The sequence below is a fragment of the Ascaphus truei genome, chromosome 2 (assembly GCF_040206685.1).
Source record: "Ascaphus truei isolate aAscTru1 chromosome 2, aAscTru1.hap1, whole genome shotgun sequence".
NCBI classification, from domain to species: Eukaryota; Metazoa; Chordata; class Amphibia; order Anura; family Ascaphidae; genus Ascaphus; species Ascaphus truei.
The window spans coordinates 441,788,692-441,805,838 of record NC_134484.1 but is presented as its reverse complement, the minus strand read 5'-3'; the positions used below and the strand labels follow the sequence as shown (position 1 = coordinate 441,805,838).

The following is a 17,147-nucleotide window of genomic DNA, read 5'->3' as shown; positions in this document are numbered from 1 at the left end:
AAGTACTCAATCTTCTTGGAACTAATTGGAAGGAAATGTCAAATGACTTGGATAGCAATGACTCTGATATTCATTTCTTTGGATTGATATGCATCGGGCTTATCCTAATTAAATTATGTTACAAGTCAGAGTTTCCTGGACAACCACATTTTTATGTTTTAACGCACTCCTTCCCTAAAGCAGCAGTACGATCTACTCGAGAAGTGATCTTAACCGATAGAATTTTATTTCACGTTAACATTTCATGCATCCGATGCCACGTTTTGTGTGATGAATCCACATAAAATGTCCTTCATATCTTCTGACCTTAACATTTCACGGTCATGCTTGTACCTCCCCAGGTTAAAAATACACAACAAAAAGTTATCTTACAAGATTAAGTTCTTAATATTAATGACCGTACTTATGCTTTAACCACTAAGTTTGGTGTTGGGCATCTGGATGTTTTGGGTGAGGGGTAAGGGGTGGAAATAAAATTTAATGTGTAAAATTTTTGAATGGATAAACCTAGTTTTTTTTTTTTTGTGGCTTTGACAGGAAACTGGAGCATAACGCATGTGGAGAATGCTCAGACATAGTTAAGAACAACACCTGTAGTCCTAATGTTGTTGTGAGGATCAGTTATTAGTCAAAGAATGAAGGATGTTTCATGAAAAGCGACACAGGACCAATGGCCAAATAATACTCCTTAAATCTGTTTTTGACTGTCTTCTCCCATTGACTATTTTGCATTTGACTTTTGTTTTTCTGTAATGCTCGGTTTGAAGACCTGTTTATTTTCCTTGGGTAGCAGAATGTACGTACACTGCACTATTCACTAAATGCACACTGCTAAGTAGGCCGCGGCACTGGTGAACTTTATTGTAGTACCTGTGTCTGCACTTAGAGGCCAGGGCATACCAGCAATAAGTTGTTGATTTGTGCGGCAATTGGAAAGCCCTCATTCATTTTTATTAAATATTTACAGAACCTGTGTCCTGTCCGGGATGCTGCCCAAAAAAAATTCTTACTGAAAATAAATTATAATTTGATCTAGTTTAGTGTGTATGTATTGTAGTCTCCCAACAGCAGAATAATCAAGGATTCTCTGGTATTACTTTGACCATTCAGTGAGACACTCATACATAGCCTGTATCTACGATAAATTAGCTCTATTGGTGTTTTCCGTATTTCAAATACGTATTCTTTGCTTTCTGGAGAATACAAAGTCAAACTTAAAAATGAAAAATGTCAGCATATACTGTAAATGCAAAGGAATTTTATTTTTTTTATTCTGTAATGCTTTACTGCATTTATCTGTGTGAAGACTTGGCCCATTTACCTAATATAGTATCTTGTATACACTGCCATTTGTGTTGGCTTCTTTGTTTTTGAGGTGCTGGGCAACACAGAACAAAAGTGAACTAATAGCAGTGATTTGTTTGGTTGATTAAAACTAGATGGATTCATTGTTTTTTTTGTAAACATAAGGGATGTTTCTGAACACTAGTAATGAGGTAATCCAGTGATTGGATTCCTGCCTACCCTATTTATTTTTTTGGGTGACTTTTTGGAAGGGGATAGTGATGAGGGAAAGAAAAGGCAGAGAGAACAATAGAAAAAACACCAGAAACCTCAGCTTACAATTTATACAACATTTTCTGATAAACTTTTGAAAATTGTTTTAAAATACTTTTTTATTTTAAATGTAACAATCACATCGTTTTTGATCTCTCAAACAAATTACTGTTATTAGTTAATTTGGTATAATGCAGGAGTGCATCTTCAATTTCTTTTTTGCTGATAATGTCTCTCAGGAAGCAAAAGGTTTGATCATATATTTCAACCTCCGTCCAATATAATGGCACGTGTTTTGTAAATGCAAGAAGCCTTAATTTTGTTTTGAAGATAAAGCCACTAAATTATTAGTTACCTTGGGGATTATTATTCATACTGTTGGTTCAAAATATATTGGTTAAAAGTTGTAAATGGTATATTACACATTGTTTAATAAATAAGTTGAGAATATGAAACAAACCAGTGTCAGGTGTATTTTTGATTACATAATGCAATTTTAAGCTATATATTTTACATGCAGTAACATTTTTAAAATGTTATCCATACCATAGCAAACATAGTGAAGATGAAGGTTACAGTGTGAGCTTGTACTAGGGTTGGGCAATATACCGGTATATCGTAATACCGCGATAATATAATTTCACGGTGTGCTAATATGGGGGATTACTTCTTATCGTGGTATTGGTGCTGGTTTGTGGGGTCAGACGTGCCTCTCTCTCCCTGGGTCCTCCTACCATTCCTGCTTCTGGATTGTGACTCAGAGGGGGGGGACGGACTTCTGGTAGCACAAGGAGCCAGAGAGCTGCATCACTGAGCACTGTAAGGTAGGAACTCCTCCTTCTGTTAACCCTTTCCAGCCTCCCCATGGGGGGCCCCCATGGGGCTTAAGAACTTTCACATCCCCCCTCCCCAGGGCCCCTTTTAACCCCTTACACCCACTCCCCATGGGGCCTTGACCCCTCCCCCTCTGGTCCTTAACCCCCTTCCACGTTCAACTCCTTTTGAGAACACATTTTATTTAGATTTACTAAATCAAAAAAATTCTGACTTTTTAAATCAAATATTTATTGCGGTATATATCTGTTGCAGGGTACATGCAACCACACATGCGGGTTCTTTGGATAAGGCTTATTTATTTGAGCCTTAAAACATACAGCACACCAAAAACAAATAGCTTCTCATCAGCAAACAAAAGAAAATAGCTTCTTCAGCAGACAAAACAAAATAGCTTCTTTTTAGCAGACAACACAAAAATAATGCAGCTTCTCTTTTGTATGCAGGAGACAGACAGTTCATCACACATGTACTTTGCAACACAGACCTTACAGCAGTAATCTCTTCAGCATTTTCAGTCCTGTCTCCTCAACAGCTCTCCTGCATGTGTGTACACCCTGGGGTTTTAACACCTTGATTATGCAGCTGGGGTCAGACTAATTACGCAGCCCTTCTCAACTTAACCTCGTCACTGCGCACTGCAAGCCTAAATATAGGTTTTCCAGGCATATGGCTGGTGACGTTCATTCACCCTGTCACATTCCTCCCCTGTTAGTGTGTGGCTGGGGCCACGCACGGCTGAAGCCCGATCCTCCCTCCCTTCTCTAGAAAAGAAGTCAGAATTTGCATTTTCTTTTCCAGGCCTGTGCTGAATCTCAAATGAGAAGGGTTGGAGGGCCATATACCACCTGGTCAATCTAGCAGTGGAGTTCTTCATGCTTTTTAACCACTTTAATGGAGCATGGTCTGTCACCAGAGTAAAATGGACTCCTGTCAGGTAATGCCTCAAAGCCTCGATTGCCCACTTTACTGCTAGGCACTCCTTCTCAATCACTGGGTAGTTTTTTTCCCTCGGGAACAATTTCCTACTCAGAAAAAGGATCGGATGTTCCACTCCCTCAAACTGTTGTGACAACACTGCCCCTAGCCCTATCTCTGATGCATCGGTTTGCACTACGAAAGGCCTGTTGAAGTCTGGGCTTCTAAGGACAGGACCCTCTGATAGACACCTTTTTATGTCCTCGTAGGCTCTCTGACACTCCCTTGACCATACCACTTGTGTAGGGGCGGACTTTTTTGTGAGGTCCGTTAATGGGGCTGCAACTTCCGATTAGTTGGGGATGAACCGCCGGTAGTACCCTGCTAAACCCAGCAGAGAGCGTACCTGCGTTTTTGTTTGGGGGGTCGGAACTTCTTTCAGGGCAACTACCTTGTCGGCTAGTGGCCTTACTTTTCCACCTCCCACTGCATACCCTAAGTATTTGGTTTCCGCCTTACTTAAGGCACATTTCTTAGGGTTGGCTGTGAGCCCTGCCTCTCTTAGAGATTTGAGGACCGCTTTCAGCCTATTTAGATGGGCCCGCCAGTGTTTACTATAAATGACAATGTCATCTAGTAGGCTGCGGCATAAGCCCTATGGGGTCTCAGCAGCTTATCCATGAGTCTCTGAAATGTGGCTGGGGCTCCATGCAGTCCAAATGGCATTGTCACAAACTGGTATAAACCCATGGGAGTGGCAAAGGCTGTTTTTGCACTTGGACTTTTCCTCTAAGGGTATTTGCCAGTATCCTTTTGTTAAGTCCAGTGTGGATATATATTCCGCTTTACCAAGGGCGTCAATTAACTCGTCCACCCTTGGCATCGGGTATGCGTCAAACTTGGATACCGCATTGACCTTTCGGAGGTCCACACAAAATCTTACCTTCCCATCGGGTTTAGGGACCAAAACTAGTGGACTACACCACTCACTGCTTGATTCCTCAATCACTCCTAAGTGTACCTTAGTACCTCCTCTACCAGGGCCCTACGACTCTCAGGCAACCTATAAGTACGGGAACGTACTTTTACCCCAGGTGCTTTCTCGATCACATGTGAAATTAAATTAGTTTGCCCTGGCAAATCAGAAAAAACATCATGGAATTGTGTAATTATTTCCAACAAGTCCCCTTTTTGTTCTGAGGACAACTGTCTACCCATTGGGATTTTATCGGCACCCACGATGTTCTCCCGTGGGGGCTGAGGACCCAAATCCGTTTCCTCCTCCACCGGGTGGATGAATAGAGACCGCTGCATCTTCCAGGGTTTCAGCAAGTTCACATGGTAAATTTGTTTACCCTTCCTGGACCCTGGCTGAGCTATCTCGTAATCCACATCACCCGTGCGGTGGAGTACTTCGAATGGGCCCTGCCATTTGGCTAGGAGTTTGCTCTCACAACTGGGTAACAACAACATTACCTGGTCTCCCGGGTGAAACACTCTCATGCGAGCAATCCGATTGTAATGTCTCTCCTGGCTGTCCTGGGCTGATCTAAGATTCTCCCTAGCAAAATGGCCGACCACATCTAGGCGCTTCCTAAGGTCTAGTACATATTGCAGGGTATTCTTAGAAGGGGACCGCTGTTCCTCCCAGGACTCCTTTAGGAGGTCTAGGATACCCCGGGGTTGGCGGCCATACCGCAGTTCAAATGGAGAGAATCCCGTGGAGGCCTGGGGAACTTCCCGCACTGCAAACAGCAGAAAAGGGATAAGTTCATCCCAGGCTCTCTTCTCTGAATCTACAAATTTCCTCGGCATCCCTTTTAGAGTTCGGTTAAATCTTTCCACCAAACCGTCAGTCTGTGGATGGTAGACCGATGTCCGAACCGACTTGACCTCTAGTAATTTTAAGACATCCTGCATCAGTTTAACCATAAAATTTGTACCTGGTCTGTCAACATAACCTGGGGAAGTCCAACCCGTGAGAACAGCTCCAACAACTTGTTGGCTACTTGCTTCGCCGTTGCTGTTCTCAGGGGGAACGCCTTAGTATATATTGTTGCATAGTCAACTATTACAAGCATAAACCTGTGTCCTTTCGCAGAAGGTTCTAGAGGTCCTACCAAGTCTACCCCAATCCTTTCAAAGGGAACTGACACCAAGGGTAGAGGAACCAAAGGGGCTGTTTTTTGTCCCTTCGGACTAGTTAGCTGGCACTCCGGACATGCCGCACATAACTTAGCAATATCACTATGCATTCCTGGCCAATAGAATCTGGACGAAATTGGTCCAATGTTTTATCCCTGCCCAGGTGACCACCCCCAAGCGACAGTATTGGCTAGAGTGAACACAGATTTAACAAACACCTTGGGATCCAATATCTGTCTGGTGACCTCCCCTGTTTGTGTCTGCCTATTCACCCTATACAGGATATCATTTGATAATTCAAAATGGGAGAATACTATCGCCCCCTGTGCATTTAAAATCTCAACAATTTGTACCACCTTGTCATACTGTCTAGCAAGGAATGGGTCTTCCTTTTGCCTCTGGCGAAATTCAGGGAGGTAAAGGTCTGGTAAATCTCCAGGGCCCATATCCCCCTCCCTCTGGCCTTCCCCAGCCATCACTTGTGACCTCTGGCTACTAGAATGGTCACCTTGAGACCCAGATTTCTGCAACCAGTCCTGTTTGTCGGAGCGTCTTTGCTTCCGAGTCTTTGGAAAAGGTCTGGCTGGGGAAAAGGTCTGCCGAGAAGGGGAACAGTTTGCCAGGGTTCTCCTGAGCCACAGAATAAGGCTCCTCGTGAGAGACTGGGGCCATTAGGTCCGAAAAGAAAGGACAGTCCTGGCCGAGCACAACGGGGGCAGGGAGCCAAGGAGCGACTCCTACTTCGAGGTAGGCCTCCTGACCCTTTACCTGTAGCCGGATTTTGGCCGTCGGATATTGTCTTAAATCGCCGTGTATACATTCTCTGTTCCATGGAGAGTCAAAAGAACACACGTTAGGCGGTAACAGTCCCTGGAAGACCAGAGTTTTCCCAGAGCCCGAATCGACAAGGGCATGGACGTTTTTTCCCCCAACCTGGGATGGAAGTAGCCAGGGCTTGTAGTTTTCTCCAGTGGGGGCCGAGGCGACGGTCCTGCCGAATGAACAATCCATCCGTGGACAGTCCACATGCTGGTGGCCTTGTTCTCCGCAGGCGGAACATGGAGAGGGTTCCCTCGTAGGAGGGGGCCGTGGATCATGCTCTGCTGGACCGGACACTGGAGACTAGGCATCTGGTCGGTCCTGTGGGCGACGTCCTCGGAAGCTCCTCTCATTTTGCGATGGGCCGACATCAGGAAGTAGATGAGGGTCTCGGCGAGGACCAGCATTTGGACTCCGCCCTTGCTGGAACGACTGCTCCTTCCGTTGGACTTGACGATTGCGTGTGGACGTGCCGTAGGTTCCCCGTTGATCCGACCTCCCCCTTTGGGCGTCCGCAGGTGCCGGTGGAGTCGAATCCGTCGGGTCCAGGACACTCGCCTGCTCCTCAGCCCCAAGGAAGTTCTGCACGAGTCGGATCGCCAAAGCTAGGGTTTCAGCAGCGTGGCGTTTTACCCACGAGCGTGCGGAAGGGGGTATTATTTGTAGGAATATTTCCAAAACCACCTGTTCAAGAATTGCCTCCTTAGTGCACTCCTCGGGTTGTATCCAGCGCATACACAAGTCCAATAACCGCTGAGCGAGGACCCGGGGTCTCATCTTAGCGGTGTACTTCATTTTCCGGAACTGCTGCCGGTAGGTCTCTGGGGTCAGACCTAAGCGATCCAGTATGGCGGCTTTTACTTGTCGGTAGTCCATTGCCTGATCTGCAGGGAGGCCCTGATATGAGGCCTGGGCTTCTCCTATGAGGAGCGGGGCCAAAGCAGTTGCCCAGCGATCTGCAGCCCACCCCTGAGCTTCGGCAACCCTTTCAAATGTCAGTAAAAAAGCCTCTAGATCCTCGTTCGGAGGCATTTTCCTCAGGAGTACCAGGGGTTTGTTTGCAAGTTCTGGACTGGCAGACCCCTGGAATTGGGTCTGCAGCTTGGCCATCCGCTCCTCCTGTGCTACCTGCTGCTGGTTTAGGAGCTGGGTTTGCTGCTGCAATAGTCTTTTATCTCTCTCTGCTTGTAGCCGGGCCTGCTCCTGCATTAACTGTCCCTGCTGTCTGGTCTGCTCGCACAGAAACTCTTTAAAAAAGTCTTCCATTTTTCTTATTCTTGTGTGTGTGTGGCCCTTTAACTGCAGGGGCCTTTCAAAATCCCGGCACTTCTTGACACCATATGTTGCAGAGTACATGCAACCAAACACGTGGGTTCTTTGGATAAGGCTTATTTATTTGAGCCTTAAAACATACAGCACACCAAAAACAAATAGCTTCTCATCAGCAAACAAAAGAAAATAGCTTCTTCTTCAGCAGACCAAACACAATAGCTTCTTTTTAGCAGACAAAACAAAAATAATGCAGCTTCTCTTTTGTATGCAGGAGACAGTTCATCACACGTGTACTTTGCAACACAGACCTTACAGCAGTAATCTCTTCAGCATTTTCAGTCCTGTCTCCTCACCAGCTCTCCTGCATGTGTGCACAGCCTGGGGTTTTAACACCTTGATTATGCAGCTGAGGTCAGACTAATTAAGCAGCCCTTCTCAACTTAACCTTGTCACTGCTGCACTGCAAGCTGGTGACGTTCATTCACCCTGTCACAATATCGTTTTTGAGAAATGTATTGTGAGAGGTTTTTGTGATCGCCCAATCCTAGCTTGTATTAGATGAGCAGAATGATCTAACAATTACACTCTTGTGGATAGTATTCCATATTATTATTATTGCTTCTGCTTTACCGCAGCTTTCACATTTGCAAAGCAACGTGAAAAGAGAAACTATTTTTCTCCCCATGTTTGATCCCTTCTTTCCATGGCTATCAGTAGATTTACTGGAAAAGCTCTCGGTGGCTCATCACAGAGACAAGGCACCCGATATTGATATTTCAATTGGTGACATTTTAGTGCATTTTTTTTTATTATCTATATCTTGCCATCGAGTTAGATACTGTTGATTACTAAAATATAGGGGGGTTTTTTAAGTCGACTTTCCAGTAGAATTACCACAGCACTAATATCTCATTCATATGTAGTACACTGTGAGAGTAGTGGTTAAAATGGATGGGTTTGTATAGGCAACCGTGTGAGTTATATTCCACTTCCACTAAGGGAGTCATTCAATATACTCGGAATGGGATTGGTTGCTTCAGAGTATATTGAATTACCTGATCTTGGGCAAATCACTTAATTGTGCGTGTGCTGTGGAAGTACATTGTAATGGTGGAAATGTACCTTTCAAGCTGAGTTTTTATCCTAATTATTTTAATCTTTATTAATTTTCTTCATAACCTCTGTATGGCTTACAAAATGTCGTCTTGCCCCAATGCTTTTTGAGCGAATATAGTCTATTTCACACGCACAGATGTACATTTAGCACATTTGTACATCTTAAATGACATTATAAATACTGAACATCAAAAGTCTACCTGCTTACTAAAGTTTAAATTGGGCAAAAATGAAAAAGGTAACGTGGAGTACAGTGATGGTCAAAGAGAACTGGAGGCAGGATCAAAAAGGTAAAAAAAAAATAAAGTTTATTAACACAGAGTGCCCGTACAAAAACTGAGGCAACACTGCTTTTTTTTGCGGGGCTTCACCTGGATGTCTATCTCAGCTGGCAAATTATCTGATCTGGAGGTACTGTACAGTTCAATTAAACAGACTTAATCCCGATTTCTACCCTAGGAATTCGTTATCCTGTATCCTAATTTGATTTGAGTCTGGATCTTTGCAGCGCTACATTGGAGGTTCACTTCTCCTTAATACATTTAAGTTTAAATGGGTAATTATTCAGTAAAATGTTTAATTTCAGATCAGCAATTTCTGCTCATGTTCTGTTTTGTAGGGCAGCATCATTGCTCCCTTATTTACAGATGCCATAGATTTTACTTTATAGTTTATAAAAATGTAAGACGTTTTTAATTGGACGCTTATAAGTGTATGATCTGTTTTTATAATGTTTTAGTTGGCAAATCAACACGTGGATTGCTGTGCAGTAGAGAGGGCTTCAAACAATGGTATTTATTTCCTTTACATATTTATAGAGCCTACGTTATACATATATGTATTGTATCTATTTAACAGAATGGCAAGATGGTGATAGACCAGTGCTTGGGTGCAGGAGGCGTTTGTGTAGAGAAAGTACTATAGAACAGCCTAACATTCATATCATACCTAGAAAATGCAGCCAATCAAGAGCACGTACTAACTATACCAACAAGATATAGAGCCATTCCAGCTTTCTCTGCTATCCTGCAGCATTGTAAACCTTGTACAGAACCGTTTTTCCAGACATGCAGCTTGGCCTCATGGGTAGAATTAGGCTATTTAAATACATAAAGAAAGCGTCCTTGATAAATTCCTGGTCATATGTAAAAGTGGCTATTGCTCTAAAAAACAGATTTGAACATTGAATAAAGTTTCCACAAACGGGACAAAATGGCTTTGCTTTGTTTATTAAATGACTCTCACTACCCTTTAAAGTATTAAATTCCCTGCTTGCTGGGGTTAATTTTTCAGACGGACAGTCTCTCATACAGATGTTTTTTGTTTTTTTAATGGTTTACTCACTACAGTATGTTGTAGTGTTGATGTTTACAGTAATAAATACTTTGCTTTTGATAGCTAAATATGAGAACCAAGATGCAGATAGCATGTACTGTAGGGACGTAGCAGTCTCACCCATCTATTTGCAGGCATAGATGCCTCCAGTGCATTGTGACAATGACTGCATTACAAGCAGGGATGCGAATATTCTTTTTCTATGTTGAGTTGTAAATTGAGATTTTTCTGTAAAACAAAAAAGTCGTACAAGTTTTGACTGATTAATCTTGCACTTCTATTCATAGGCTATATAATGTAAAAATATTCATCCGTAAACATCAATATTAGCATAATATTAATAACAGTTTATTTTTATTTTTTTTCACGTTGAGCATCCCTGTCATTACTCATCATTGATGATTTCATCCAGTCGGTAATGTGGCAGTTCTAAGTAACAGGCAAAAAAAGAGAGATTCAAACAACTTAGCAATGTTATTGGCTTCCTTCGAAAGCTTCAAGTACCATAAAAATGTGTCCTTATCTTATCCTTCTTATTAAGCACCTTTTAGAAATATGGGTAGCGATTACATAATTTCAACAAAGGATTAACAGTTTGCCTATGGTTACAAGTGTTATCATGAAATCCATCATGAACCCATTGAACTTATCACAATTGTTAGTCTCTTTTAAATTCTCCTAAACTCACGTTGAGAACAGCAGAGTTTCGGTTTCTTGGCATTTTGTACAGGGCATGGGCTTAAAAAAAAAGATAGAAATGTGAGTGAACGCAGAACTGGTTATAGTATTCCAAATGGGTTTGTGGTGGCTGTTGTATGCTGCTCGTTAGTGGTCATACAATCTATTCCAATTTATCAACGTACTTCGGTACTTCGGAAGTTGGCTTGAAATCAGCAGAAATGCTGCATTACTAGGTAAAAAACCAGGAAGTTATGCTGGTCCTTGTTCATTGTCAGTTGGATTGACATTAAGTATAGTTCATCTTCCTGCTGTTAGACTTTGCAATGCGTACATCAATTTATTGCTTGTAAGTTCATTCAACATTGCATTGGTACTCGTCTTCTGTAATAGGTATGAGCACGAGAGCCATGAAATGCCAGCACTGTGTAAGCAGCTGAGATAATATTGTCATTAAATTATGTGTTTTCTGTGATTGACATAAACAGTTGTACTTATTTTCACGTTTTTGATTACATTTAAGCTAAAACATTTGTATTAAAATTAAATCTTTGATTAATCCTTTGTTTGGATTGGGCTTATTTTTCTCTGCAGAGTTTCCAATTGCTTCCTCATCAGCGAAAAGCTGTAGCAACATTTAAAGAGCCACTACATGCTTTGGCATTCCAGCAGAAGTTTCACAGGTACAAAAAAAAACTTTTATTTTGTATTTTTAAACCAAATTATTAAGATATGTATAGGAAAACGACAGTTTCTGCCCTAATAAGATGCATGTTTAGCCAATAGTACAAATGCAATATTGTAAGCCATCCATAGTATACATTGTAATTTCAACTACTTGCATGTGGTTTGTTGGACCTTGGGACTTATGAAAGTAAATATTTATATTAAAGTGTCCCAGTCACCTGCTCTTTATATTTTATTTTTATCCCTCCTCTCCCCCCTCTCTCATTCCCCCTCTCTCTCTCTCCCCCCCCCCTCTCTCTCTCTCCCCCCCTCTCTCTCTCCCCCTCTTTCTCTCTCTCCCCCTCTCTGACACTCTCCCCCCCTCTTCTCTCTCTCTCTCTCTCTCTCTCTCTCTGTCTCTCTCTCTCTCTCTCTCTCTCTCTCTCTCTCTCTCTCTCTCTCTCTCTCTCTCTCTCTCTCATTCCCCCTCGCTCTCGCTCTCTCTCTCCCCTTATCTCTCTCTCTACCTCTCTTGTGAAATACAGTATTTCTTTTAAATGCCCATTGTTGTGGACAAACCATGATCTCCAAACCACAACTTTATACATTATGTTAATTGTGTCTTGTAAACTTTTTCAGGCATATGATAGATTTGTCGCACATCAATGTGTCACTGGTTGCAGAATGATTCCTCCTGGTTACATCAAATCATCAGCAACAGCGATTCACCAGAAAAGATGAAAACTACAAATTCAGCAGTAGTCTGAATTTGTGTTTCTAATTTTTACTTTGAAGAGTATTGAGAAAGCAACACGATGGGAGGACTGAACTTGATGGGGCAGGGAAAACGGAAGTGGAGCATACCCATCACATTGTGCTGCAACTACTTGGATCTGTTTTTTTTTAATTACAATTTTTGTTTTTTTTGCCTCCTAAATGTGTAGCATGCATGCAAGTCTGACTTCTTGGCAAAGACTGAAAACAGAGACATCTAAATGGATAGAAAATAGGACTAAAATAATTCTGCAGAGCAAAGAATATTTGATGATGGTTACTCTGATCTTCGGTGTGGGATGCTAGACCAAAAACCCTCTCTTTGTTGAGTTAGTTCATTATGGAATCTCATGTTCTACTAATTTGAACTCTGCTAGTGGACCTTTAGGCTGCGCTTATAGTGCCGGCGACGGTGACGTCAGGCTGTGGTCGCTGGAAAAATCAAATTGAGATGACTTCCAGCGATCGGGACCAAGCTGTCGCTCCGGCGCATCACGCTTACTATATGCACACGCGACGGCGGCAAGGCATTTGTTTTGACGCGACGTTGCTGTCGCCGGCACTATAAGTGCAACCTTAGGACGCGCTTATAGTGCCGGCGACGCGACGTCGCCCGAAAACAAATGCATTTTCGCCGCCGCGTGCGCTTATAGTAAGTGCGACAGCGACGTGCCGACGTGATTTTTGGTAGCCGTAATTATTTGTCTTTCAGGGGCTGTCGCCTCATGTGATAGCCCCTGAACCAATCGGGAGCCTGGTTGCCTACGATGCCGCCGCAAAGCGAAATGCAACTTTCGCTTGCGGCGACGAGTGACATCACGCGTCGCTGTCGCCGGCACTATAGGCGCGGCCTTAGAAGTGTAAAAGCAGCTGTATTAATATCACAGTGCTTCAGTGGTCACTTATGCTTATCCTACAATGTGCACTTTTCATCTAGTGTCGACTTAGTCCCTTTATAAATATTACACACACGCGTATGTATCTATGTATCCCTTATAACATAGAGAAACATATTTCCCATAGGAAAAAAGAGGCAGCACTCTGTGGTAATCCAAAATTTGTATATTGAATGTAAAAAGGCACACATACAGGCCCAACGTTTCGGTCCTCAATGAAGGGACCTTCTTCAGGGGTGTGCTGAAGAAGGTCCCTCTTTGAGGACCGAAATGTTGGGCCTGTATGTGTGCCTTTTTACCTTCAAAATACAATTTTGGATTACCACAGAGTTATGCCTCTTTTTCCCTATGGGAAATATGTTTTTCTATATATCATACAACCAGAACACAAGCAGTGATCGAGTTACCAGCACTGACAACATATAAAGTGAAAAATATTCTTTATTGCTTCATAGGACACAATAGACAGTCTGATGTTTCCGACCCTTAAGAAGATCCACCATGGGACTGTAACATCGGCTGTCTATTGTGTCCTATGAAGCAATGAAGTATATTTTTCACTTTATACTTTATCAGTGCTGGTGTTCTGGTTGTATGCTGTTATTACTGTATTTTGTACCGAGCATGGCGCTCACGTTTTATGGCTTTACAATTTTGTGTGCGGCCATCTTGGAACTGTGTGTGTGTACATGTACACACACACGTTTTTGCACGCACACACATGTTTACACACACACACACACACACACACATTTTTGCACACACACACGTTTGCACACGCCCACACACACACACGTTTGCACACACAAACACTATACGTGTGTGTGTGTACGTGTGTGTGTGTGTGTGTGTGTGTGTGTGTGTGTGTGTGTGTGTGTGTGTGTGTGTGTGTGTGTGTGTGTGTGTGTGTGTGTGTGTGTGTGTGTGTATATATATATATATATATATATATATATATATATACACACATATGCAAGTGTGAGCGTGGTGTGCACATATAGGTGTGCTTGTATATGCATGTATAGATATAGATGCAATTTACCAGATTGTAGCCCAGCAAGAAGAGACGGCACACAAGGAGTTGAATTCAATAATATATTGAAATAGTAGACAGTCAAAGAACCAACGTTTCGGTTGGCTGTGGGAAGGTTTCGTTTGTGGAACCGAAACGTTGGTTCTTTGAGTGTCTACGTTTTCAATATATTATTGAATTCTACTCTTTGTGTGCCGTCTGTTCTTGCTGGACTACAATCTGGTAAATTGCATGTGTCATTTATCTATGGTATAAGCATCTGGATTTTATGGAATACAAGTGTGTGCCTGCTGCTACATTATGTGTATATGTGTGTATATGTGTGTATGTATATGTATATGTATATATATATATATATATATATATATATATATATATATATATATATATATATATATATTTTTTTTTGCTGTGATGGGTGTTTATTTTACTAGTAGAGAATTGGCCTTCCTTAGTGACTAGTTATGATAACTACCTATTTCTTACAGTGTAGAGGCAATGCTGTACTCGTGGTTGGAAGGGAGTGGGGAAGACTATTAATTAAGACAGCGATGCGCAAACTGGGGGGTGCGAGATTTTTTGGGGGGGGTGTGGGCGTTTGCAGAGATCCCACGCTCTCCCCCCAGGCATTTAAATTAAATGCCGGGGGACCATGCGAGGCCTCTGCAACCTCTACTTACCGAGGTTCAGCCGGCTCCAGGACGCATTACCATGGCAACGCGGCGTCTTGTGACGTCAAATGATGCGGCGGGTCACGTGATGTGACGTCACACGACCCCGTGGCGTCATTTGACGCCGCGTGAGGTAAAGACGGGGGGGTGCACCAAGGAGGCGAGCAGGCACGGGGGGGGGGGGGTGCAGCAAAAAAACGTTTGTGCGCCCCTGAATTATGACATTAATTTAATGTCATTAGCTGCTGTCAGCATCTCGAAAGAAGTAGACTCTAAAAACTTCAGCAATATCCATTAGGTTGATGTGGAAGGCTTTACTAGATATTTACATAAATATACTACTTATGTAACTATTGCATAACATTTAACTTGCTTGGGGTTTTTTGGGTTGTTTTAGAACAATTTTATATTCGGAATGTTCTACTCCCGTCTAGGTGAACTTATATCTGTTTTGCTTCCCAATTTGCTAGGTTGTTTTTAAAACCCAGGCATCACATGTTTTCCATGAGCTACCACTCAATGTAGGGGATTCATAATATGGATATAGCTTCAAAGTAGCTATTCGCTATGGTTAAAAATAGCTCCTTTCCAAAATGTCAAGTTATGCAAGAAGCAATAAGGTGCCTTTGATGGCTATACATCTGTTGCAGATTAAGTGCTACTCGATTAAATGTAAAACATTTTTGGTTGGGTGGGATTGTTTTTGCCGTAGTGGTTCTGGGGATTCCTGCTCGGTTTATCCACACTGCTCCATACCATAGTTTCCTGGTTGCCGGTAAAGTAACCATCATTTCTTCCTGGCAAAAGTACTTGCCTCGTAGAACACTATGACCACTGGGGTAACCTTTGTTCCGGTGGCCAACAGAAACTCGTGACATTTGCTTTCTCATGGTGACCCCGGCAGCCCTATTTGTATTTTTTTTGTTTGCCAGACCCTGGCAAAATGTAAAAGTTCCTGGCATCCGGGGTTTTCCGGAGCTGAGCGCACCGCTGTTCAGCTCCAGAACCACCCAGTTCCACGAAGTTAAGAAAGTGGGGGGGGGGGGGGGAGACCGGCTTTAATTGCAGTATAATCAGATTGCCATATGCAGCCACATATCCTTTTCCCATTGTGACTTATCGCGCATACAGGTATTCTCCTAAAAGACTAAAGTGCACATTGTTTTGGAATAATCATAGAGTTCTGTTAATAAGGTTCCCTCTATATTACATATCTACACATACTTCAAAATAGTAATAATGACCTTTTTTCTTAACCCTTTCTTTGCTACAAGTTTTTGTATCTGCAGGGTTGCAAACTTCTACAGAGGTAAAGTATTCATAGATGATACAGATTCTATCTCGGTTTTCATTCTAGTAAACTAATACCAATTAAGGAATAAAATAATCACTATAATGCAAACAGACAGTGGAAAAGAAGACTATTTAACAACTTCACTTTCTCTTTAATTCCTGTTTAATTAACGGTCTCATACATTAGCTTTCCTAAATAGCGCTGTTGGATTACAATAGAGCCCGTTTGCAGATCTCCCAGCATCAATTTGAGTTGCAATAACGTGAAAGTACAAGAATGTAACACTTCCTCTACCAGTATAACATATCCTAGCCAGGAATATGAATAGCTTTACAAATTTAAGCCGGAACGTCGAACTTAAGTACACAAAAGCTGATACATAATATATACTTCTAATTACAGAAAGAGATCTATATAATGTTTACAGTAGTGGCCACTCTTGAGTCCTGGCAAAAATATAATCAGAATATTTATGGCATAGATTACCATTTAATGTAGTCAGAAGTATGTGCAGCACATCAAAAACTAGGACTATGAATGGAATACACTGTAAAAAAAAAAAAAGAACACATTTCTACTTCAGTATCCAGTGCAATAAAAATAAAAGGTACATTCAAAAGTTCTTTACTGCATCAATCTATTGGTCTGATATTGGACTTTCTATTACGACTTACACACTGTACTAGATCACAGATCGATACCCATTGGGAATATAGGTGCTAAGAATTTGCACATGCTTTCCCAGAATCCTCCTGACTATGGAGTAACCGATCCTAAAATGGATACTGTTCTTCAATGTTCAGTATGTTTTTGGATAGGGTCAGGTATTTATTTGAGCACTTGTGCAGCATCTGTAAGGTTATTGAAGAGATGAGCTCGTTATCTTTATTGCATTAACAATGTAATAATCATGATGGAAAAATAGACGGAAAGATGATTTTTAAAAGAAAAGGGGACAGAGTAAGCTTGGAACTTTTAACAGGTATATATAGATCTGATATATTATACTGTACATAATGTAAGAGTTTCATTTATACAGCCCCAGCAGTCTGCCCGAAGGTTTTGTAAAACACACACACCTCAAGCCCCCCCCCCCCACCCCCCAAACTACTTCTCATGATAAAATCTTGTTCATTCTT

At 42.0% G+C, this 17,147-nt stretch overlaps 1 protein-coding gene across 5 annotated transcripts in view; it reads left to right on the top strand.

Annotated features, from left to right (window-relative positions):
• The window catches only part of RBM33 (RNA binding motif protein 33), a 90,986-nt gene extending 77,821 nt beyond the window's left edge, over positions 1 to 13,165 (top strand). For 2 of the 5 annotated variants that reach the window (XM_075587860.1, XM_075587859.1), the window contains exons 18-19: positions 11,269 to 11,357; positions 11,980 to 13,165. In XM_075587860.1, coding sequence (XP_075443975.1) covers positions 11,269 to 11,357; positions 11,980 to 12,028 — 138 coding nt within the window. In that variant the 3' untranslated portion in view covers positions 12,029 to 13,165. Of the gene's footprint in view, positions 1 to 537; positions 1,998 to 9,400; positions 9,453 to 11,268; positions 11,358 to 11,979 lie in introns of those variants that run through there. The other 3 variants (XM_075587863.1, XM_075587861.1, XM_075587862.1) reach the window with 2 other exon arrangements.
• The last annotated feature ends 3,982 nt before the right edge of the window (positions 13,166 to 17,147 follow it).